The sequence below is a fragment of the Sorghum bicolor genome, chromosome 7 (assembly GCF_000003195.3).
Source record: "Sorghum bicolor cultivar BTx623 chromosome 7, Sorghum_bicolor_NCBIv3, whole genome shotgun sequence".
Taxonomy (NCBI): domain Eukaryota; kingdom Viridiplantae; phylum Streptophyta; class Magnoliopsida; order Poales; family Poaceae; genus Sorghum; species Sorghum bicolor.
The window spans coordinates 5,956,269-5,979,584 of record NC_012876.2 but is presented as its reverse complement, the minus strand read 5'-3'; the positions used below and the strand labels follow the sequence as shown (position 1 = coordinate 5,979,584).

The 23,316-nt window shown below is 41.8% G+C and overlaps 3 protein-coding genes across 8 annotated transcripts; 1 reads left to right on the top strand and 2 right to left on the bottom strand.

Annotated features, from left to right (window-relative positions):
- Positions 1,471-5,415, top strand: LOC8069667 (tRNA (guanine(37)-N1)-methyltransferase 1). Of its 6 annotated transcripts, XM_021464468.1 has the most exons (7): positions 1,471-2,356; positions 2,700-2,806; positions 4,097-4,104; positions 4,236-4,267; positions 4,384-4,506; positions 4,592-4,768; positions 5,112-5,415. In XM_021464468.1, the coding sequence occupies exons 1-6, from the start codon at positions 1,595-1,597 to the stop codon at positions 4,622-4,624; spliced, it is 1,065 nt and encodes a 354-aa protein (XP_021320143.1). In that variant the 5' UTR covers positions 1,471-1,594; the 3' UTR covers positions 4,625-4,768; positions 5,112-5,415. The 6 variants fall into 6 exon arrangements, with proteins under 6 accessions (XP_021320143.1, XP_021320146.1, XP_021320148.1 ...); XM_021464471.1 differs by lacking the exons at positions 4,236-4,267; positions 5,112-5,415 and adding an exon at positions 3,598-3,649 and having other exon boundaries at positions 4,097-4,178; positions 4,592-4,610; XM_021464473.1 differs by lacking the exons at positions 4,592-4,768; positions 5,112-5,415 and adding an exon at positions 3,598-3,649 and having other exon boundaries at positions 4,384-4,468.
- LOC110437403 (collagen alpha-1(I) chain-like) lies at positions 15,241-16,181 on the bottom strand. The gene has a single exon (XM_021465880.1). It carries the CDS (start codon positions 16,124-16,126, stop codon positions 15,467-15,469), a length of 660 nt encoding a protein of 219 aa, XP_021321555.1. The 5' UTR covers positions 16,127-16,181; the 3' UTR covers positions 15,241-15,466.
- Positions 21,930-22,787, bottom strand: LOC8069666 (translation initiation factor IF-2). The gene has a single exon (XM_021465449.1). It carries the CDS (start codon positions 22,667-22,669, stop codon positions 22,118-22,120), a length of 552 nt encoding a protein of 183 aa, XP_021321124.1. The 5' UTR covers positions 22,670-22,787; the 3' UTR covers positions 21,930-22,117.

Sequence of the window (23,316 nt, the reverse complement as noted above, 5' to 3'; positions counted from 1 at the left end):
TATTTGTCAAATACAAACGAAAGTGCTACTATTTCCTATTTTGCAAAAAAATTTGGAAGTAAACAAGGCCTTACTTGAGGTTTGGATGTTGTCGGATTGACTTCAATCTATGTGTATTGGTATGGATTGAGGTGAAATTTAGGTCAAGTTTTATTTCAATACACCTCAACACATGTGGATTGACGTGAATCTGACTACATCCAAACAAGGCCTGACTGTTTAAATAGCTTTTCCATGTTAAATTTTTTTAAAGGTGGAACAATTTTGTTGTGAAGCTAAAACACTTAGTTCAGCCTCACAAAGAAATTGTCCAGCTTAAAAAATTATTTCAAGAATATCCATCGAAATATGATTTGTCTAGCAATGAAAATTTGATTTGGAGATCTAGGTTAGAAAATACATTATTCTTCTTTTTCTTTTTAGAATCACCGGTATAAACTTGAACGCTCACAAACACATGCATACTCACCCTTATAAACACAAACACATTGAACGGCTGAATCTTAAGATCGACAAAGTCACCATTGTTTTGGATTGTCGATGTTCATTTGAGCTCATCAGCCGAATCTACTAGGCATTCAGCAATGTTTTTCTCTCACAACAAATCAGCTAACAATTTTTTCTGTCATGGCTTATCAGCTAAACGAACAAGACAGTCAAAAATTTTGACTTCTCCAAAATAGCTATGACTCATCCCAGATGTAAGTATAGAAATTAAATCTAAATTAGAAACCATATCTATACAAGATTAAAGATATAAAGTGATATAATTGGTTAAAAATGGAGAGAGAATAAGAGCCTATTTGGTACAGCTCATAACAGCTTCATAAGAGCATCCCCAACCGTTTTGCAAATAAGCTTTGCATTCATGTATTTGCAAAAAAGTCTTAAAAACACTTATCCAACGGTTTGGCATTTAGACTTTGCAATTTTGTTAACTTGGCAAAAAGAGAGCAAGGATTGCATATATGCCAAACCTGTTCACACTTGGCATTGGGAAATTGGCGCGAAGTGATTAATGCCAAACTATTGGAGATTGCCTCTTTTCACCTTTGCTATATTTTTTTGAGACTTGGCAAACTCCCTCATTTGCCAAACCAATTATGCAAAACGGTTGGGGATGCTCTGTTTGTGAGCTGTTTTGTTTTTGCCAAACACTTGTTTGTAAAACAGCTTTACGAGTGAAGTTGTTTTTCTTCTTCTCTCACAAAGACATGAGTTGAGATGAAGCTAAAAAAAAGTTATCGCTGCTCTCTTTCTCATTCCTCTCTCTCATCTATGCAAGAAGTAGTTGGTGAAGCTATTTTACTAAATATTTTTTTTTCAAAATAGCTTAGCTTCACGTAGAAAGTTGCTCATGAAGCTATTTTTTGAGATATGCGGGCCTGAATATGATTGGATAAAAAAATATTTTTGTATAAAATTAATTTGTATATAGTAGTTTCTAGCATTTCTACGAACATCCCGTAATGCAGGCCTCCCCGCCGCTGGCGAGAGAGAGCGCCGGCATCAGTTGTCCCCGTGGTAATGGCTGCACTCTGATTGGCTGCCGTCGCCGCTCGTCCTCCGTCGTGCTTCGCCGACATCCTTACCCATGGCACCACCGCTCCTCCACTTCCGCCTCCATCCACGATGCCTCCTCCTGCCCCGCCTCCGCCGCTCCGTCCCCGCCCGCCTCAGCCTCAAAACCCTCTGCTCCTCCTCCTCCTCCTCGGATTACTCCCCCGCGCGGACCCCGCCGCCCCTCCACGGCCCCTCGCTCCGCCGCGGCCGCGCCCCGCCGGACCACCCGGACGACCCCTTCGCTCGCTCCTTCGACCTCGCCGCGCTCCGCGTCCCCGCCGCCGCATGCGCGCCACTCGAGCGCCGCCTCCGGGGCCACCTCCTCAACTGGCCCCGCGTCCGCAACGTCGTCCGCCTCCCCAACGACCAGGAGGGCCTCCTCGCCCTGCCGTCTCCCCCGCGCCTCTCCGCCGAGGAATTGGGCACCCCGTCCCCGGTGGCGCGGCGGGAGAAGCTGGCCCGCGAGTTCAACGCCCGGGGCTTCGTGCGTTTCCCCAACCTCGCCCGCCTCTCGCGGCCCAGTCGTCCCGCCGCGCGGAAGCGGAGGGAGAGGAAGGCGGGAGGTGAGAGCGACGAGGAGGCCACGCGTGGGCGTGACAAAGGCAAGGTGTATGTGGTGGAGGTGGTGGGGGAGGGAAGGGAGGGCGACGAAGACGATGACGATTTGAAGGGGTTGGTCGGGGAAGAGGGCCTCGGGAGGCGCGCGTGGCGGCGGACTGGCCCCAGCCGGCTGCTGCTGCTGGACGAGAAATACGCCGGAAGGGGAGTTGATGAGCTCCCAGAGGCCGTCAAGGTGCTGCTCATTTCTGCTGCACTTGACATAGCTGCTTCACTTTAGCATCATAGCTTATTCGTAGTTTCTCACTTTATGGTTTTATTAGGAAGTGGTGCATATCAAGGATGATATTGATATAATTTGGTACCCTACTTATATGCCAGACTTTGGCGGAGCATGATTGTCAATCCTTTTGATGATCAACTAGAAATTCAGCAACAATTTCAAGTTTCATTTACTAACATATTTATTTACACTATGTAATTCATTTACTTTCATAATCTGTTTTCACTTAGTTAATATGCATCTTATCTTGTTGTAGTGGATATTTCTTTACTGGTTATAGTTACTTATTTTTCAGGTTGTTTTAGGCCATGAAAGTCACCAGAATGGATCATCTGCCTATGAGCTTGTACATTGTCAGCTAACCTTGTTTTACAACTACTGGCTGATGCATGATGACATGAGGTATCTTCATACTTGTTTACACTTGAATCCCTAAGCACCATTTGCTTTCAAATTTGGTTTGCTGATAAATATTTTGTTGTTCTGCAAATGAATTTTCTGTTGAGGATTACACAAATTGCTTACTTTTTTCTAGTAGGTTTTTGGTTTAGGCCTCCTGATTATCATATATGTCATTGTTTATCTAAACCTTTGTTAGTTGTAACGCACATGGTTTTTATATAATATACTTGAGTGCTCATAGGAGGTGACAAGTGAGCTCTGCAATGGTGACTTATGCAGCTTGGTTAATTAGAAGCTCGAAAATGGTTTTCTCTAGTTTTTATTATTCAATCAGATGCGTTTACATTCTAATAACAATGTTGAGAGAGATCTAATGACAATCTAATTTGTGGAGACTTTCTGGAATGAGATGTTTTTGTTCCATTTACAATTATAATAACAGCTTCAGATAAGCATTGCATCCCATGAATTAATAAATTTCTAAGGTTCACCTAAAACTGTCATGCTTGCTCCAGTGGCAAACAGATGTATGGTTATAAAATTGGTTCATGCATGCAGTGTTACCTAGACCTGGCAATACCACTGTCTTATCTGACATGTGTCACAAGCGTTGACACTGTTAGGACCTCTACTTTAGTTACGGAGTAAAGGATTTCTAATTATGAAACATGAGAATTTGCAAAGGGTTCCTGCGTGTTAGAGAAAAATAATATGCAAAGAAAACTACATATCATTAATTTGACTTGAGACATCTAATTTGTGTTGGTGTCTAACACTTGCATTTTGTCCAGGTAACACTGCCTTAGCAAATTCAGGATCAGACAAAAAAAACAGTCCTTCCAGGTTAGATTGAGTTATCTCAACATCTGGCTGTCTGTTCCTGGTTTTCTCATAAACAAAGTCGGTCAGCTCTTTGCTTCAAAGACATAGCCAGAGAGCACAGCATTTGAAATATATTTGTTATTAATGCATTGACAGGTGACACCTATAAAGTGTGCAATATTTGTTTTGTTTCCAAAATTTGATGTGATGGATTGATTTAGAAAATCACGTACTAGAAGTTAGGAGATGCAAGTCTATTGTCTGGAGCATGAGGGCTATATTAAGGTGCTGCCAGTTTGCCACACCGTTTACTAGTTCATAGTCCATTAAATACGCTGCCACATTAGTGCCAAAAATTCAATAAGGTGCTGCCAGTATGCCACACCATTTACTAGTCTATTGTCTGGAGCATGAGGGCTATAATAAGGTGCTTATGCATTGGGTATTTTGCTTTTTGGGATATTTCAGGAATTCAGGTTATGGCACTCTCCCCGTCCCCAACATCTCAGCAGCTCATAGTATCAAATCCTGAATTACCACTCCATTGAAGGTCATATCTAAATTATTCCTTGTTTTCTGTACGTCTTCCATTTTTGGAGCATTACAGGATATGACATCATTGGGTCGCTGATGCGTGGGGTAGAGTGTCATATCCTGAAATACGTCTCTATTGAGCGTCATATCTCAAATGATTCCTTTTACTTTGTACATTTCATGTTGTTTAACTATTTTGACCCTTAGATTATATTGTGTAGGTATTAGAGGCACTACTCCCTGATGAAGGTGTAATAATTCCAACAGGCTTTGAAACAGTGGGGTATATTGCGCACTTGAACTTATGGGATGAGCATCTACCTTATAAGAAACTTATTGCTCAGGTAATATCTGATACTTGGTATGTTGGCTCCCAAACTTAGTTTGAGAATCTTTTTCCTGCATCCAATACTTCGGTTTGATATGCAGGTGGTACTGGACAAAAACAAGCCGAAAGTCTAAACTGTCGTCAATAAGACTGATTCTATTCAAAATGATTACTGAACTGTGCAACTTGAAGTCTTAGCTTGTAATGATTCGTAATGATTCGCTCCGCACAACGGTCATTGAGAGTGGTCTTCGTTTTCAAGTTGATCTTGGAACAGTGTATGTTCTTACTCTTACCACTCATATTTTGTCTGAATCCATTTGAGATTGTTTGCTGCTGCAAAATCATAAAAGCAAAAAAAATATATTTTTTTTCATGTATGGACTGTTATCTTGTATTAGTACTAATTACACTTTGCTTGAATATCGAAGACTATATTATGGAGAATAATTTCTAATCTGAATATACAATGCTCTAGTAACCATTGTCTGATGGCTGATTCTGCCCATTTCTCAAAAATCAGAGAATATATTCATTTTTTTTTCTGAAGCAAGCGTTACTCATCTGTCCAAATTTGTTTTCGTTTTCTGTCCTAATAACTTTAGTTGATGATATCTGCAGGTATTGGAATCCTAGGTTGGCCACGGAGAGGCAGAGGCTCGTCAACAATATCTTTAAGAGCTCTGATGTTGTTTGTAAATCAAAGTGCTGTTCTTCGTAGCACTGTTATGCCCCTTTTTAAATAATTGGCAAATGCTGAACCTAACATATACTTGCAACTTCTTATCATTCCATGCTTTGCAATTCGAATTTTTCTGTTTTGTCCCCAGAAATCTTACCATCAAACACGAGAGCCCATGTTACTTTGACTTTCTTCTATAGCGTCAATGTCGCTACACATTGAGAAGTACCAAGGTCAATCGGATCCTAAAGTTTTAAGACACATGATTGCCCATTTATCCATGCTATATGGTCAGGGTATCAGTTTTTTTTTTTTTTTTTTGAGAATGGGATGTATAGAAGATTCTGTTAAACATAAAGCAGGTCCATCCATTTATAAGCCTTGTTTCCTACTGGGATTTTTTTTATTTTTAATCCAAATTTAAAACAATTTGATCTGGTTTTAAAAATATTTTTAAAACTAGTCCGTTTGGTCCCGCCACCATGCATGGCGGAGCAAATGAACTGTATCTCGCCATGCATGGCGGCGGGGTACAGCTGCCACGTGGCATGCAGCACCAAGGGCTGCTGGCGTGTACCCCGCCATAGATTATGGTGGGTTAGGCGTACCCCGCCACCTATCATGGCGGGGTATGACCAGCCCACCAAAAGCCCGCTTTGTGTGTTTCAGTTACTCTTTGGAATCACTTCTCACTCAAAAAGACAAAAACTTTTCAAGATTCACCGTCACATCGAATCTTGCGGTACATGCATAGAGCATTAAACATAGACGAAAATAAAAACTAATTACGCAGTTTACCTGTAAATCACGAGATAAATCTTTTGAGTCTAGTTAGTCCATAATTAGACAATATTTGTTAAATAAAAACAAAAATGTTACAGTATCTCACCCAAAAATTTTTGAAAACTACACAAAGTGAACGTTACTACTGGTACTGGACGAGCTGGGCAAATGTCGCAACAAGATGTCCTGTCCGCGTCTTGTTTCTTCCACCTCTTTCTTCCGTGTGTTTCTTGGCTTTTGAGGTCTTGTTTAATTCCAAAAATTTTCAAGATTCTTTATTTCATCGAATCTTACGGCACATATATGATATATTAAATATATATTAAAATAAAAATTAATGCAAAGTTTATCTATAAATCATGAGATGAATTTTTTAAGCTTAGTTACTTCATGATTGGACAATATTTGTCAAATAAAAACGAAAATGTTACAGTATCGAAATCCAAAAATTTTTACAACTGAAGGGCCTGAGTCTGCCTAAACCGAAGAATTTCACGTGGGTGCGCAGCTGGCTGTATTGGACACATGAAACCAGAGTTTTTGCAAGGCGTTGTTTAGTTCAAAAATGTTTTGCAAAATTTTTTAGATTCTCCGTCACATTGAATCTTTAGACATATACACAGTTTGGTTGAAATTGATGAAACGAATCTTTTAAGCCTAGTTAATTTATGATTGAACAATATTTATCAAATATAAACGAAAATACTACTGTCGATTTTCCAAAATTTTTTAGAACTTAAGTTGCAAACGTATGAGATGGGAGGCGCATAGTACGTTCAGTACAGACTGCATGTGCATCGGGAGCATCATAAGCGTTTCCTTGGCACGCCACACTAGGCCCTGTTTAGTTTCTAAAAAAATTTACAAAATTTTTCATATTACTCGTCATATTGAATCTTTAAACGCATAAATAGAATATTAAATATAGATAAAAATAAAAACTAATTACACAGTTTGGTCAGAATTGACGAGACGAATCTTTTGAGCCTAGTTAGTCTATGATTGGACAATATTTATCAAATACAAACGAAAGTGCTACAGTGTCGATTTTTCAAAAAATTTTGGAACTAAACAAGACCCATAAAGAAACAGCGAGTGCCCCTGCCATACCCCGCTATGATGGGGGGTACGCCTAACCCGCCATGATCCATGGCGGGGTACACGTCAGCAGCCTCTGGTGCTGCATGCCACGTGGCAGCTGTACCCCGCCGCCATACATGACGAGGTACAGTTTATTTGCTCCGGCATGTATGGTGGCGGGGCCAAACGGGCTAGTTTTAAAAATATTTGTTTCAAATTTGGGCTAAAAATAAAAAAATCCCTACTGGCAGTTATTGGCATGCCCTGATATACATGTTTCCAAGTTTCATGTGTGCACCGAATCCAGTCCTAAATAAATCAACATTGCATCAGAGAAGGCCCGCACACCCCATAATACATGAGAACATCTATTTTTGTCCATATATCTTCTAGAGTTCAATTGCCTGAGCTCTCAGGCGAGAGTTCAGGGCACGGCATCCTGTTTTGCTGCTGAGCTGACGGGAGAAAGAAGAAAGCCTATGACTGTTGCCCGTTGGCCAGCACACGTCGCCTGACCTTTTTGGAAGAAATCGGACGCCTGTTTAATAGTAATTTCCAATTGTCAAATATTTTTTTCTGCACTCTAAATAAATAGAGAAAAAAAAGAGAAGAAGAAAAAAGAGGCGTCATAGGCAGCCGCGCGCACGTACAAATGCTGGTGTGCCCACAGCTAGCCTAATCCGTTTATATATGCCTCTCAAGTACAGGCACAGAAATATTTTTGTCGTTTTAAACAAGATTTGAGTCAAATATTAGAAATATAAATCATAAAAACTTTTAAATTGTTGAGTTTGCAAATATAAAAATTATATAAATAGATTTGTCTTAAAAAATATTTTCATAAAAGTATTATATATATTATTTTTTTTAAATATTTTTATAAAAATAAAAGATTAAAGTTGTGTTTTGGAGACGGTACTGTCCTAAACGACATCTTGGAGTACGTGTCGAATCGATGGGCATGTAAATTGCAACACTTGGCCGATGAAAATCAATTGTATGGCCAGGCCAAGACAGACAGCCAGGTGCGTAACGTGGCGGGTGACCACACCTGCTCCAGTTGCATGTATGAAACCTGTTGTATCCCAAGATTAGATTGGATTAAACTCGCCCACCAACTCTTATGAACACGCCGAGTATATTCAATTCAATGCCCAAACCGATCTCCACCAGCTCCCACATCCAGGCATGCGTGGCTGTCGATCCACTGGGATCCTGAGCTCACCATAGCTGCTTCACCTGAACCTGTTTGTCCTGTCTGCTTGCTAACGAATCCCTGCCACAAAAACATTAGGCCCTGTTTAGGCCTTGTTTACTTGCAAAATATTTTGCAAAATGTGAATAGTACTAATTTCGTTTGTATTTGACAAATATTGTCCAATCATAGACTAACTAGGCTCAAAAGATTCGTCTCGTCAATTTCGACTAAACTGTGTAATTAGTTTTTATTTTTGTCTATATTGAATACTTCATGCATACATCTAAAGATTCGATGTGACGGAGAATCTAAAAAATTTTGCAAAATTTGTTGGAAACTAAACAAGGCCTTAGATTGGGGATGAAAAATTTTTGGGTGTCACATCGGATGTGTCGGGAGGGGTTTGTAGAAACTAATAAAAAAACAAATTACATAACTCGTTTGGAAACTGCAAGACAAATCTAGGTTACTGTAGCACTTAAGGCTAATCATAGACTAACTAGGCTTAAAAGATTCGTCTCGCGATTTTCAACCAAATTGTGTAATTAGTTTATTTTTTTATCTACATTTAATATTCCATGCATGTGTCCAAAGATTTGATGAGATGGATGAAAATTTTTCTGGTGGGGAACTAAACAGGGCCTTAGCCTAGCTCATCAATCAGCAACTCCATCAGCATTAGAACAGTAGTATTATGTGTAGAATCTCAACTGCAGCAATCGTTACGTTCTGAGATGTTTGAACCGCAGTAGTTGAGCTAATTGTCACTAGCTAGCTCAACTCCATCAACAAAAACAGTCTGAACAGAGCAACTGCAAGTGGTATGAATTTAAGTTCATTCAAGGTGTTTGACTGACTCTTGACTTGACATAGTCCTAGCTAGCATATCACCTGCTCATTTAAAGCCTTGTTTAGTTAAAAAAAAATTATAAAATTTTTTAAATTTCTCATTACATCGAATCTTGCGGCACATATACGAAGCACTAAATATAGATAAAAAAATAACTAATTGCATAGTTTATCTGTAATTTACGAGACGAATATTTTGAGCTTAGATAGTCGACAATATTTGTCAAATACAAATAAGTGCTACGGTGTTTATTTTGCAAAAGATTTTGAAACTAAACAAGCCTAAACTGCTCATATAGGGACTACCTAGTACCGAATCCCATAAACATAAATGTACAACAATATCATGGAATCTGGTCTCGATCACACTCTCATCTCAATTCTCATCCAATCCAAACAGAAAATGTACAAGTACAATGCAGCATGATCTAGCTAATCGATCTACTACTACTACTACTAGTCTACACTCTTCTACTTGTATCATCCACCAGCAGAATAACAGATAGCTACTTCTACTCTACTATTCGTTGTTCACTTGGCCGACAACTTTCAGTCCTCGCTTTCTTGTTTCTTGGTCGTCCTAAGACGAGTAGACGACGACGACGAAGACGACGACGGCGGCGAAGTGGAGGAGGTACTAGGAGCAGCGTGGATGATCCCTCCACCGCCGCCTCGCCCTTGCTTGGGAGGACCCGGCGGCCGCGCAGGCCTACTCACCTGTGGCTTCGCCGTGCGGCCGCCGCGTTGCCTCGGACGACTCGGAGTGGCGCCGGAGCGGCCTTTTCTCCCCACCGCCGGCGCAGCCGCCCGTCGTAGCGCCTCCGACGACTTATTATCCTTAGGAGCCGGCGGCGAAGGCGCGCCGACGACAGTGCCGCTAGCGCTGCTGTCGTCCTGCCGCGCGCCGGCGGCCTTCTCGCCGCCGCGCGCCGCTGCTTCCTCCCCGTCTCCCTCTGCCGTTCCACCACCGTGCGGACAAGGAGCACCAGGAGCGGCGGCGCCGGCGATGGGTGCTTGCGGATACTGCGCGCAGCTGGCAGAGGAAGCAGCAGCAGCTCTCGCCCAACAGCGGTGCGGCTGCTGCTGCTGGTGCAGGAGCATCAGGAAGTAACCGCGCGCCGCCGCCCGGGACGGCGCCGGCGCGAGTGCCAGACGAAGAGGCGTGGTGAGCTGCCGTGGAAAGAGGCGGAGGACGCCGGCGGAGGCGGTCATGGCTGCGCCGACGCCTCGCTGCAGCTAGCTAGATGAGGATTTTGTTCACGTCAGCTCGGCCGCGTGTGGACTGGCGGGCAGTGTCGCAGTGCGCACCGAGGCGAAGAGGGAGGGAGGCAGAGGCAGCAGGTCCCGTTGCAGTAATGCAATTGCAGCTGCAGAGTTTTGCAGTGCATGTGCACGGATATTTATGCGCCAACTGCAGGACCGCGCCATGGATAGATGGTTTGGTGCGCTCATTGATGAGGGGAGAGGAGTACCACGTAGACGACGACACTTGTTTTTTTTTTCCCGTTGATTGAAAAGGAAGAAGGGTGACATGTTACAACGCGTCATCAACGATAGAGATTAGGCTATCTGCAACAGGAGAGCCATTTGGAACCCAAACTCAAAATAAGTCTCCAACACAATACCTTTAGCCTCCAACAGAGTACCCATACAGAAGACCCACTTTAGGTATCAGGAGAGGCATAACCCAAATTTGGGTATCCTCTCTCCTCGAGACCCGTTTGCAGAGAGTGTTGTCTTTTAGGTCTTGTTGTTAGAGAAGACTAAAAATAGATATGGAACCTTTTACCTGTAGCGCTACCCAAAGGACAAATAGGTCTTGTATTTTGGGTGATGATTGTTGAAGATAGTCTTAGAGAATGTTACCACCGTGTGTGTATTCTGGAAAAAATTAGACTTTGAAACGATCCAAGTTTGACCGCTCTGTCAGAAACAACATACGGTCTACTCAATCTAATCCAAGATTTTAAATCAATCTCTGGCTAAAGGTATTTAGCGGATGACCTCTAAAACAACTATAGCAAAGGCTAAATGCGGCTATAGCGGGTTATAGCCGCTAAATTGTATATAAACACAAATAATTTGATCAGCTTCAAACAGCTATAGCTAGAGCCAAAAATTTAAAACCTTAATTTAACGTGATAAACAGCCCAGGCGACAGCCATGTGATGTGAGTGACATGCACACCCGGAGAGACATGAAGCATTAAATATAGATGAAAACAAAAACTAATTACACAGTTTATCTGTAAATCGCGAGATAATAGCGAAATTCAAAAAGTTTTTTTTTGAACTAAACAAGTCCATGGCTGGTCTAGCGCAGACCACAGAGCATGGCCGCGTTTTCAAAAACAACGGAACGACCCCGGACGACGGCCAGCGCCAGCCGATCCCGCCGGCGACGCCGTTCCTGCGGCTTGCATGCTTGCTGATCGGCCTTTGATCCAGGAGAACACAGGGCCGGGGGCGGATCTGGGCCCATTGCTCTAGTAGTGGCCCAGTAACTCTACCCCCATTAAATTTGGCCCATAAAGATGAAGCCCCAAGTTTTTGCCTAGTTTGAAGTTGGTTTCTGCTTGTGCCGTCGTCAGCTGGAGTGTCTGTACATGTGGGAATGAAACAAGTCCATTTTAGGTACTTCAACTTTTGCGAAAGTCTGTTTTTCATCTTTAAATTTTAAAACCGGGTAAAATACATCCTTCAATTTTCGAAACCATGCATATTACGTCCCTGACATGGTTACAAGCGGTTTTGAAGGTTGTTTTGTCTTTTTCATTTTTATTTATTTCAGCTGAATATTTGTAAAAATATAGTAAATCACATAAAATTCATAAAATAGTAAATCTTATTTTGTTGGACTCCAGATAAGTAGATCTACACAATGAACATATAATATGATATGCTTTAGTAGAAAGTTTTTGTTGTAGCTTTAGAATTGTGTTTTTCTATAATTAATTAGAATAGTTCATAGCTATAGTTTATATGGTCCAATTATGATGAATTTTTTATGTTGGGCAAATTATTATATGTTTAAATTGTGGTAAAAATTTAATACTCATTAGATCATGTATAACTTAGTTATAGATTTATTAAGATTTAACAAGTATAAACCTAAATAAATCTATAACTAAGTAATACATGATCCAATGAGTATGAAATTTTTACTACAACTGAATCATAGAATAATTAGCCCACCATATAAATTTCATCACAGTTGGACCATAGAAACTGTAGCTATAATTAGTCTAATTAATTACATAAAAGCATAGATCTAAAGCTGCATCAAAAAATTTATACTAAAATATACTATATTATATATTTAATGTGTAGATCTACTCATATGAAGTTCAACAAAAATGAGTTTTCTATTTTATGATTTTTATGTGATTTACTGTGCCAAAATAAATAAAAAGAAAAAGACAAAACCGTTTTCAAAACCAGGTCAAGGATGTAATGTGCACGGTTTTAAAAGTTGAGGGATGTATTTTGTCTGGTTTTAGAGTTCAGGGATAAAAATTAGACTTTTATGGAAATTAAGGGACCTAAAGTGCTAAAGTGCACTTTTTCCTGTGGGAATTCACAGCTTTTGATGTGGTCGTGTGGTAGACATTTTTACCAGTCTCAGTTTCTCACTAATACTACCTGCTCCTTTGATGGACGTTTGTTTGTAAATAAAATGAAAATAACTTGCACTGGTACACTACTGGTCCTGGTCAACAACTACTACTTACAGAACATACGAAGTGCTCCTCAAGGATAGATTAAACATAGGAAATCTTGTAAGGAGAGAAAAAAAATATGTTCTTTGATGACTATTCCTGTGTTCTCTGCAATATCATCCGGAAGAAACTCGCTACCATCTTTTCTCTAATTGAGTGCCCATTCAGTGTTGATTGCTGGAGTTCCATTCACATTTAGTGGAATTTGAATCTTCAACTGTTGGATATGATTATTCAAGCTAGAACAGATTTTGGTAGTCACATTTTCAGAGAAGTCTTCGTCACTGCCTGCCTGCTGGATGATTTGGAATGCTAGAAATTGAATCATTTTTTTATAACAAAGTTGCTTCTTTGGCTGCCTGGAGAGTAGAATTCAAAGATGAACTTTGCTTGGTATGCACCAAAAAGCTAAGCAAAGCGCATTGCAGGCCCCTAGCTTTGTGGCGAGAGTCTCCAATGATTTTTTTCTTTCCTTCTTTTCGTTTGGGCTTTGCAAGCCTTGTAAACTGTATATATGTGTTATTCTTTTAAATGAAAATGAAAAAAAAGTACGAAGTTTTCCTGCCGTTTCCTCAAAAAAAAAAAGAAAAAAAACATAACATACGAGTCAGCTTGACCAGGACCAAGTAAATAACAATGGATGATGTAACTGTATAAGAGTAATACGAGGTGCACGACAAGTAAACGCCACTGCAAAGTAAAATAGGCCGGCTGGCTGGGTCTCCGTTGCCAAATCAAGAGAAACTTCAGGCCTTGTTTTTATAAAAATTTTCAAGATTCTCCGTCACATCGAATCTTTGGTCGCATGCATGGAGCATTAAATATAGACGAAAATAAAAACTAACTGCACAGTTTACCTGTAATTTGTGAGATGAATCTTTTGAGCCTAGTTACTCCATAATTGGACAATGTTTGTCAAATAAAAACGAAATGCTACAGTACCCAAAAACAAAAAGTTTTGCGAACAAAACAAGGCCTCAATATGGAAACGGACTGGTCCATAATAACAGACTACACATGTCAATTATCTCGAAAATGCCCTTGGCCAAAAAAGAAGGGAAAAAACATCAAAATTGAAGTTATTTAGGGTCCGTTTGGTTCGTCCAATTCGATTCCAAGGTACAATTTCAATAGTTTGATCTGCTTGAGGGCATGACAAAGACACGCCCGTGTTTCTAGTTGATCTACAACATCGCACTGAACTCAAACCTTGGCCATGCATGGGTGTGTCGACAGGTCGTTGGCCAAACTCACTAACGACAAAACACCGGTTATGAGGACTAATGTTGGATTTAAATTGGGTTTAGCCCATTTTAATTCAGTTAAATCAAATAATGTATTTTTTTTCTTTCTCAACCGAATGGCAGAGCGTTCTGTGAAGTGTGCGGATCATATAAGGAGTCCATTAGTCAGAGCGGCAACGGATTTTAAGTTACTGTCCCTGCACCCTGCGTCTTGGGTGGCTAAAATCTCCTCAATGGATTCTGCTCAGACAAGGAAACAACGATTATATTATGTGCTATGTGGGCGTTGTGGACGATGAGAAACAAGAGATGCCATGGAGAGCTGACGATGACTGTGTACCAAGCTGCGGTCTAGGCCAAGGATACTTACTGACTTTGATCTATGGACCCACCTGATTAGAGGCAACCTGAGATCTTGGTTCTGTAGTGGCAGGCTCCGAATCTAGACTGGGTGAGGGTGAACACTGACGCTGCTTTCTATGATTCAGCTAATAATGGGGCGACTGCGTGTGTTCTCCGAGGTCACACCGGAGCTTTCCATGAAGAGCAGGCTACTTGGTATGAGCAGGTCCTTGACGCTTTGCACTATGGAAGCTATGGAGTCATGGAGTGTCGTGATGGCGTCAAGATGGCAAGCTGGTTATCAACGAGTACATCTGGAAACCGATTACCTTGATGCTGTCCAGCTCTAGAAGAGAAGAGAAGAGAAGAGAAGTGCAGCGTTCGATCATTGGCCATGTTCTGGAGGAAATTGTGGAGCTTAGCCAAGGTTTACTTGATTTCTCTTTCTCTTTTGTTAATAGAGTATGTAATAAAGTAGCCCATGTTTTAGCCAAACAGGTCTCTGATACACATCGACTGGAGAGATGGCATGTAACTCCAGCATGTGTAGATGATCTTGTAATGTTTGAGGCCTCGGCCGACTGAGCTTAATACAAGCCAGCAAGTCAAAAAAAAAAGTAATGTTAGTTTCTTCCTTCAAATGGCAGTCAAAAGCACTAGATATGGAGAGGCTATCTGGCCAGCATGCAGATCGACCTGAACGCAGAACCAAACACACTTCAATATCCAGATGTCCAGCTTGAACAGCCCACATGACACTTCTCTAAAATGAGAACTGCTAGTCTCAGGATAAAATAACATGTTCCAAACGGATGTGAGCCATGTGATATACTTAATTATCTCAATAACCCATTTTGCAAATTATAGGATGAACACTCATGCATGGCTTTTACAAATTACAAAACCAAATGCTCAACATGCATGTATACTGAAAATTTTGATTCGATTCACTGTCGAACACTCAGATCAGGTTCAGACAAATATATTAGTCTGATCTTCCAAGTTTCCATCCAAAAAGTAAAAGAGAAACACAGCAGCATACATCTCCCCCCTATAGTACAACTCATCAAGAATCAAGATTCAAGAAGCAAAAGCATGGATGATTCCACCACGGCCGCCGGCGCCTTCTGCCGGTGGACCAGGCGGCGCGGGCCCTCGCATAAGCACACGCGCCGCCGTCGCCGCCGGCGACACGGCATGAAACTTTCCGCCGCTGCCTTGTGCAGGGGGACCTGGTGGAGCTGGTGGTCCTCGCATAATAACCACACGCGCTGCCCCAGCCGGCGTTTGCGTTTCCGCGGCATGGATTTTGCCGCCGCTGCCCTGTGCCGAGGGACCAGCAGGCGGCGACGTGGGCCGTCGCGAAGGCATAACCAAGCTGGCTACCGTCGCCATCGCCGCCGGAGCGGCGGCACGGACATGTCCGCCGCTGCCTTGCCTCGGCGCGCCGCCGGGGCGCCCTTTCGGGGAAGGAGCGGCGGCCTGCAGCAGCTGGGACTGGGACGCCGCCACATCCACATCCACATCCACATCCAGTTCCTGCGGCGCACTCGGCAGACTGATTATGGTCGTCGGAGGCGCTCGGCGATCGAGCGCGACGCCCAGGCCGGGACACGTAGCGCAGCAACTGCCGCGGGACTGCGGGAGCGGGCTAGTTGGCGCTGACGGCGACGACGCCATGGCGGCCGTGACGACCTTGAGACTTGGTGTCGGTGGTGATCGGCTTCCGATCGAGTACATGGGCGTCTCTTGCAGTCTTGCGCTTGTCAACCGGAGTTGCCGATGCGGCGGCGTTGGCGTCGCTGGATGTCTGCACTGGGAATGGAAGGACCGCTGATTTATAGAAACCGACCGATCGATGGCGGCGAGCGTCTGACTTTGACTAGTTTGTACTGGGACAGTGGGACTGACCGGATCCTGACAACAACTGCTACGGTTGGGGTTGTACGAACCTACCACAGCACGCTTGAGCGGGTCAAAACTAAAAACTAGCTTACACTTAGTCTGTTTGGTTCTCTTTGCTAAATTTTAGTGACTAATGGAACTAAACTATTTTATCTCTTTTTAGTCAATATATTTAAACTTTAGCTACTAAAGTGACTAAAATTTAGCTATTTAAAATTTAGCAAGAGGAACCAAACAGGACCTTATGCCTTGTTTAGTTTCTAAAACATTTTAAGATTTTTTATCACATCAAATTTTAAAACACGTGCATAGAGCATTAAATATAAATAAAAAAATAATTAAACATAGTTTGTCTGTAATTTGCAAGACGAATCTTTTAAGTCTAGTTAGTCTATGGTTAAACAATAATTACCAAATAAAAATAAAAATGCTACAATAATCTAAAAAAATTTGCAAACTAAACAAGACCTGGCACGTAGTAGGTTTGAACGGGCAAAATACGGAGTACGCGCATAACTACTACCGGCTACACTGGCAGTTTCTGGACAGCTGGACTATTCAAAGTCAGGCTTCGATGGTTAGACGGTTACTATAAAGCAGCGGTTCAGTCCTTCCATTCCAGTGCAGACGACATCCATCCAGGACGTCCCCCCAACTCATCGGCAGCTCCGGCCGGTTCATCCGTCAGCCCGAGAGATCTGTTGAAGACTATATTTAGATAGACACGTTCTGGTAGTGTTCACGGTCACCACGACCCGACGGATGCGGCGCCCTGCGTGGTCAGCCCATCACCGTCTCTGTGTAAACGTGTATATGAGATCCACAACTCAATGAATCATTCTTGTTGGCTCTCATTATCATTCTCTACAAGATCATCAGATCGGGCGTCGAGAATCCCGCTACTCAATCCAAAGCCGAAGCCAATCACTCAACTGCATGTCAAATAGTACTCTCTCTATACCAAGTTTAAGTGGCGTCCTAGGCACTCATATTTTGCAAAGGATATTATTTTGGCATCGGAAGAAGTCCGACGGACTAGATGCCCCTGCCACGACCCATTCAGATTTTGCAAAGGATGTCGTTTTAGCATCGGAAGGAGTCCGACGGACTAGAATGCCCCTGCCACGCTTCGTCTCGATCCCCGCACGCACACAAGCGCAACGCTTCGAACCCCTGCCCTCACCCACGCGCGCCTCGAAACTAGCCCTAGTAACCAGTAGAGAAGAGAATCTTTTATGTTTAAGGAACACCTTTGGCTCCATTTAATAAGGGCAAAACCGGAAAATTAGCCTCTAATTAATGACTTCTTGGCAAGCACAATCATGTCATAAACGTCATCTAATCCTGGTATGGAGGAAGTAATTACCTAGCTGTTTCTGGAAAAAAACAAAACTATACGTCCTTCGTTGAGGCTTTATTTTTTTAGAAAGACGATACAAGCTTTGTTATATTTTTATTAGACGGATAAAAAACATATTATGGGCTTGTGTGACACAGCTGAACTTCACTAGTAAAACTGTTTTTTTTTAAAAAATAGCTTCATGAGCAACTTTCTAGATAAAGCTGAGCTGTTTTGAAAAAAGTGTTTGGTAAAATAGCTACTACTTCGTGCATAGATGAGAGAGAGAAATGAGGAAGTAACTTTCTAAATGAAGCTAAGCTACTTTAGAAAAAAAATGTTTGGTAAAATAGCTTCGGAACTACTTCTTGTATAGATTGGAGAAAGAAATGAGAGAGAGAGCTACAATAAGCTACTTTTTTCAGTTTCAACCCACTTATGTTTTTGTGAGAGGAGAAGAAAAACAGCTTCACCCATGAAGCTATTTTGGAAACAAGTGTTTGGCAAAAAAAACACTGTACCAAACAGGGCCGAAGAGAGCTGCAATAAGCTATTTTTTCAGCTTCATCCCAACTCATGTCTTTGTGAGAGGAAAAGAAAAACAGCTTCACTCATGAAGCTGTTTTAGAAATAAGTGTTTCGCAAAAAAAAAAACAGCTCACAATAGCTCATGAAGCTGTTGCAAACTGTACCAAACAACCTCTATATCTACAAACAACTAGGAAGAGTATGAAAGCTCCCAACTTCTAAAATTGTAACGGATTGATAATAATACCTAGAGATGTGTTCGGCAATGGTTGTTGTAGACGTACGTACATGCAGTTTGTTATGTATATCTCATCTAGGCCTTTAGTTCCAAAATTTTTGGCAAAATGAGCACTGTAGCAATTCCGTTTGTATTTGACAAATATTGTTCAATCATGGACTAACTAGGTTCAAAAGATTCGTCTCTTCAATTCCGACTAAACTGTGCAATTAGTTTTTATTTTTATTTATATTTAATACTCCATGCATACGTCTAAAGATTCGATGTGACGGGAAATCTGAAAAATTTTACAAAATTTTTGAACTAAACAAGGCCCTAGCTTCATGTTGTAACAAACTTGCTTCTAGATAGTTCTGGTGGCCTAACACATGTACTTCATCGTGCCGTTTTGTGCACACAAGAAACACGCAACGAGACGGTGATCTAAAGTTTTTTTTCCCGACCAAAGAAGAATTATATTTCATAATAGCTGGGTACATCATCTCGTTACAAGCACTCTAAAAGTCTGGATTATACAGGTATCCAAATTTACATCTAAACTGTATCTAGACTGTAAATAGTTTCATATCTCAAAACCAAATTTATACGATGCTTTGCGGTATGGATGACCGTATAGGCAAACACTCTGCAAAAAGTCTGAGAATAGATGCCCAACAAACGATGGTCAACGTTCATATAGGTAGAGTTAGAGCATCTCCAGCAAACTACCTAAATGGACTACCTATCTTCAATCTTAGTGTGGAGGGCTAAAAATCCACTCCAACAGACTACCTATTCCACCCAATAGATTTGTTGTCTACCCAAATCCCCCTCTCCACTACTCGTTCCTGTTGGGTCAAGGACACTACCTAAATCTTCTTCCCACCCACGCCCTTCTCTCTCTCCCATTCATGCTCTGATTATGGGACCTAGAAGTCATCTTCTACTAAGACAAAAATGGGTAGCTAGAGGTAGTACTGCTGGAGTTGAGAGCAAAATCTAGGTAGTATTAAAACAGGTGGCTACCCAAATAGACATTTAGGTAGTCTAATTTAGGTAGCACTGCTGGAGATGCTCTTAAGAAACTTCTTTTTTGCTGCGTCTTCCTTTTCCTTCTTACTGCCATCGAAGAATGAGGAAAATTGATCTGAAACTTATTCTTCCTAATCCTCTATTGTGGCCAGATCTACCACAATAAAACGGAGAAGAGACTGAAGAAAATTATTCATGGCGGCGACACTATCTCTGTCTTTATTTCGCAGTCCGAAAATAAAAAAATCTCCATGTCGTCACACTGATGAGGATGGTGACATCGTAGTTGTTGCCCCATCTTCAATAAAGCCGCCATAGAAAAAGCGATTCCACCCCACACTCTTGTCATTGCCGGAGAGGAGGATAAAGTAAATCTCCATAACTAAAAAGTTTGGCGCAAAAAAACTCTAATACTAGAGACTCGATTTACTAAGAAAATTTATTAACAACTATAGATTCTCACTTTCTCCAGCGAGAGGGGAGGCAAGGGACCAGCGGTGGTCATAGGCAGCGGCGGCGGCTGCAACGCTGAGTGGCCTCAGGGAGGGTTGTGCTGTACCGTCTCAGGGCACTCATAATGAAAGACTTTATCACAGAGTACAAGACATTTAATTATATATTATTTATGGTATTTTGCTGATGTAGCAGCATATTTATTGAAGAAAGAGGTAGAAAAAATAAGACTCCAAGTCTTATTTAGACTCCAAGTCCACATTGTTCGAGGTAATAAATAACTTTAGACTCTATGATAGAGTCTGCATTGTGAGTGCCCTCAGAGAGGGTTGTGTTGTACTGTGATCCAAAGATAGGACACGTCTCTCTGGCGCCTCCAATCTTTCAATTACTACTACACTAAGGATTAGGTCTTGTTTAGATCTAAAAAGTTTTTAGATTTTGATATTTTAATATTTTTGTTTGTATTTGATAACTATTATTCAACTATGGATTAATTAGACTCAAAAAATTCGTCTCACAAATTATAGACATACTATGCAATTAGCCACTATTTTATCTATATTTAATGTTCCATGCATGTGCTGCAAGATTTGATGTGACGGAGAATTTGGAAAAGTTTTTGGATTTTGAGGTGGATTAAACAAGGCATTAGTTGATTTTTGTCTTACAACTATTTATGATTCTACTTTCTATATTCCAAATTATGAATCATTTTAGTTTGTTCTAAGTCAAGCTTCTCTACTTTTTTTTGAATCATAGTATAGGTCACGGATGTAGAACAACATTATTAACTTCTATAATAAATCCAGAGAAATGTGAAACACCCACGTGAAGTCGAGGACTTAAGCTTAAGTGGATTGGTTCTACCAAAAAAAAACCCAATCAATTGAGCTATGTTTTTATCTAGTTTATATAGAATTGCATAAACATCCATAGAACATCCATAGCATCAGACAATATTATTTAGATATATCATGAAGTACGCATACTTTGATGTGAATTTATTTGATATATTGTACTCCCTCAATTTCAAATTATAAGATATTTTTGCTTTTCTAGATACGCAGTTTTTGCTATGTACTTATTAGATATACACTATATTTAAATACATGGCAAAAATTAAATAAGTAAAACTCTTATAATTAGGAACGAAGGGTGTAGATGTTAATATTCTCCTTAGAATTGGTTAAAATTAGACTAGTTTAGTTCAGAACAAAACTAAAATGAATTATAGTTTGAACCAAGGGCGTAATATTTTAGAAAGATGCCTTTCTTCATACCATGCCCTGACCAAATCCGATTCCCTTGCGTTGTTTCCTGGCAGGCAAACCTGCTGTGAACGCAAAACCAAAGACACCCTTAATACCCAGATGTGTTGCTTGAATAGCCCACACGACACTTCTCTAAAAAGAGGAATTGTTAGGCTAGGCCACTCTCAGTGGCCCGTTTAAATGCACTGTTTCCAAATAAATCTGCTGACAGGGTATTAATGAAACGAATAATGAAACAACCTCCACAATGCATGAGTTTCACTTTGACATTTCCTAGGCTGGTCAAAGCATTTAATTACTACAAAATGATTGGATCACATGTAAGATGGTGAACCGATTTAGCCCTCAGTGGGGATTTCATCCTGTTTCACCGCGTGGGAAACAACGCCCGTGGAGTTTCACCATGGTGAAACTACTTCCTTCTCTCTCCTCTTCGTTTCATGCAAAAAGTGCAGTTTTGCTGACATGGCACTCTAATAAATGTGCATGATATCCTGATGAAACCCCCACTGAGACTGACCTTAATCTTAGGATATCTATAATTCTAGTTTATAGAACATTAATATTTGTGTGGTATCTACAGATATAAGAAAGCCAAGAGGCCGAGGTTTAAACTTCTCGAATTATGCATACCTTAGCCTCCAAGCTCCTTGTTTTGGGCAATCAATTATTGGCAGTTATTAGCTAAGTGATATCTATGGACAATGGTGATACTCTTTATTATTTGCAAAAGTATGTCAACCATATTATAATTAGTTAACACTCATGACTCATGCAAAGGCTTACAAATCACAAAACAAAATGCTCAACATGCAAGGCATGTATAGTAACTATTATATTACTGAAAATTATAGTTCGTTTACTGTCACTTACATCAGGTTCAGACAGTTCAGTCTGAACTTTCAAGCTTCATTCAAAAATGAAAGAAAAAGTAGCGGCCTCAATCTTTCCAATAGTACTACAAGTACTGTACAACTCGAGAATCAAGAAGGAATAGCATTGATGATCCCACCACGGCCGCCGGCGCCTTCTGCCGGGGAACCAGGCGGCGCGGGCCCTCGCATAAGCACACGCGCCGTCGCCGCCGGCGACACGGCATGAACTTTTCCGCCGCTTCCTTCCGCAGGCCGGCTTGGCGGAGCTGGTCCTCGCATAAGCAGAGTCGCCGTCGCCGCCGGTGACACGGCATGAACTTTTCCGCCGCTGCCCTGTGCCGGGGGACCAGGCGGCGTGGGCCGTCGCATAGGCGTAACCACGCGCGCTGCTATCGTCGCCATCGCCGGAGCGGCATGGACATGCCCGCAGCTGCCTTGCCTCGGCGCGGCGGGGCGCCCTTTCGGGGAAGGAGCGGCTCTGCTCACGATCACCCGGAGCCGCTGGGACGCCGCCGCAGCCGCGTCAACTCCCCGCGGCGCGCCCGGCAAGCTGATGGTTGGAGCTGGGCGGTGGAGGGCGGCGACCAGGCCGGACGACACATACCGCAGCAGCTGCCGCGGGAGCGGGCTAGTTGGTGCAGACGATGGCGAATACGCCATGGCCGCGCGTCGTCGTTGGTGATGATCGGCCGGCTTAAGATGTCTCGCTTGCCCTGGTGGATGAAACCGGAGCTCTGGAGCTGCCGATCGATGCGTTGGCGTTGGCGTCGCTGGATGTCTGCACTGCCAATGCAAGGAACGCTGCTTTATATATAGTAACCGGTCGTTGGTGTGGCGCGTCTGACTTTGACTACTTAGGCTGTTCAGACACTGCCACATACAAGTGTCGAGTGGTACTTGCGTCTTGTTTACTTCCAAAAATTTTTACAAAATAGAAATAGTAGTACTTTCGTTTGTATTTGACAAATATTGTCCAATTATAGACTAGCTAGGCTCAAAAGATTCGTCTCGTCAATTTCAATCAAACTGTGTAATTAGTTTTTTTTCATCTATATTTAATACTCCATGCATATGTCTAAAGATTCGATGTAACGGAGTCTGGAAAAATTTTACAAAATTTTTGGAACTAAACAAGGCCTTGTACGAAGTCAAGTCAACCTTGTGCGCCTATTTTACGGGTTCAAAGCTACGCGTGCCACTAGTACTGAGCGTAGCTTGACCCAGTCGAGCGTGTAGTCGTCAGGAATGTGGATCTGGTCAGCACCAATGCCACTGGTGTGGCTGAAAACGGAACCTCATTTACATTC

Excerpts from the sequence above, each read along its gene's own strand:
- LOC8069666 (XM_021465449.1), bottom strand. The coding sequence starts at position 22,669 with ATGGCGTATTCGCCATCGTCTGCACCAACTAGCCCGCTCCCGCGGCAG.
- LOC110437403 (XM_021465880.1), bottom strand. The coding sequence starts at position 16,126 with ATGTACTCGATCGGAAGCCGATCACCACCGACACCAAGTCTCAAGGTC.
- LOC8069667 (XM_021464468.1), top strand. The coding sequence starts at position 1,595 with ATGGCACCACCGCTCCTCCACTTCCGCCTCCATCCACGATGCCTCCTC. Across the intron at positions 4,268-4,383 it reads TTGGGTCGCTGATGCGTGGG|GTATTAGAGGCACTACTCCC; the intron begins GTAGAGTGTCAT and ends TATATTGTGTAG. Across the intron at positions 4,507-4,591 it reads ATAAGAAACTTATTGCTCAG|GTGGTACTGGACAAAAACAA; the intron begins GTAATATCTGAT and ends TTTGATATGCAG.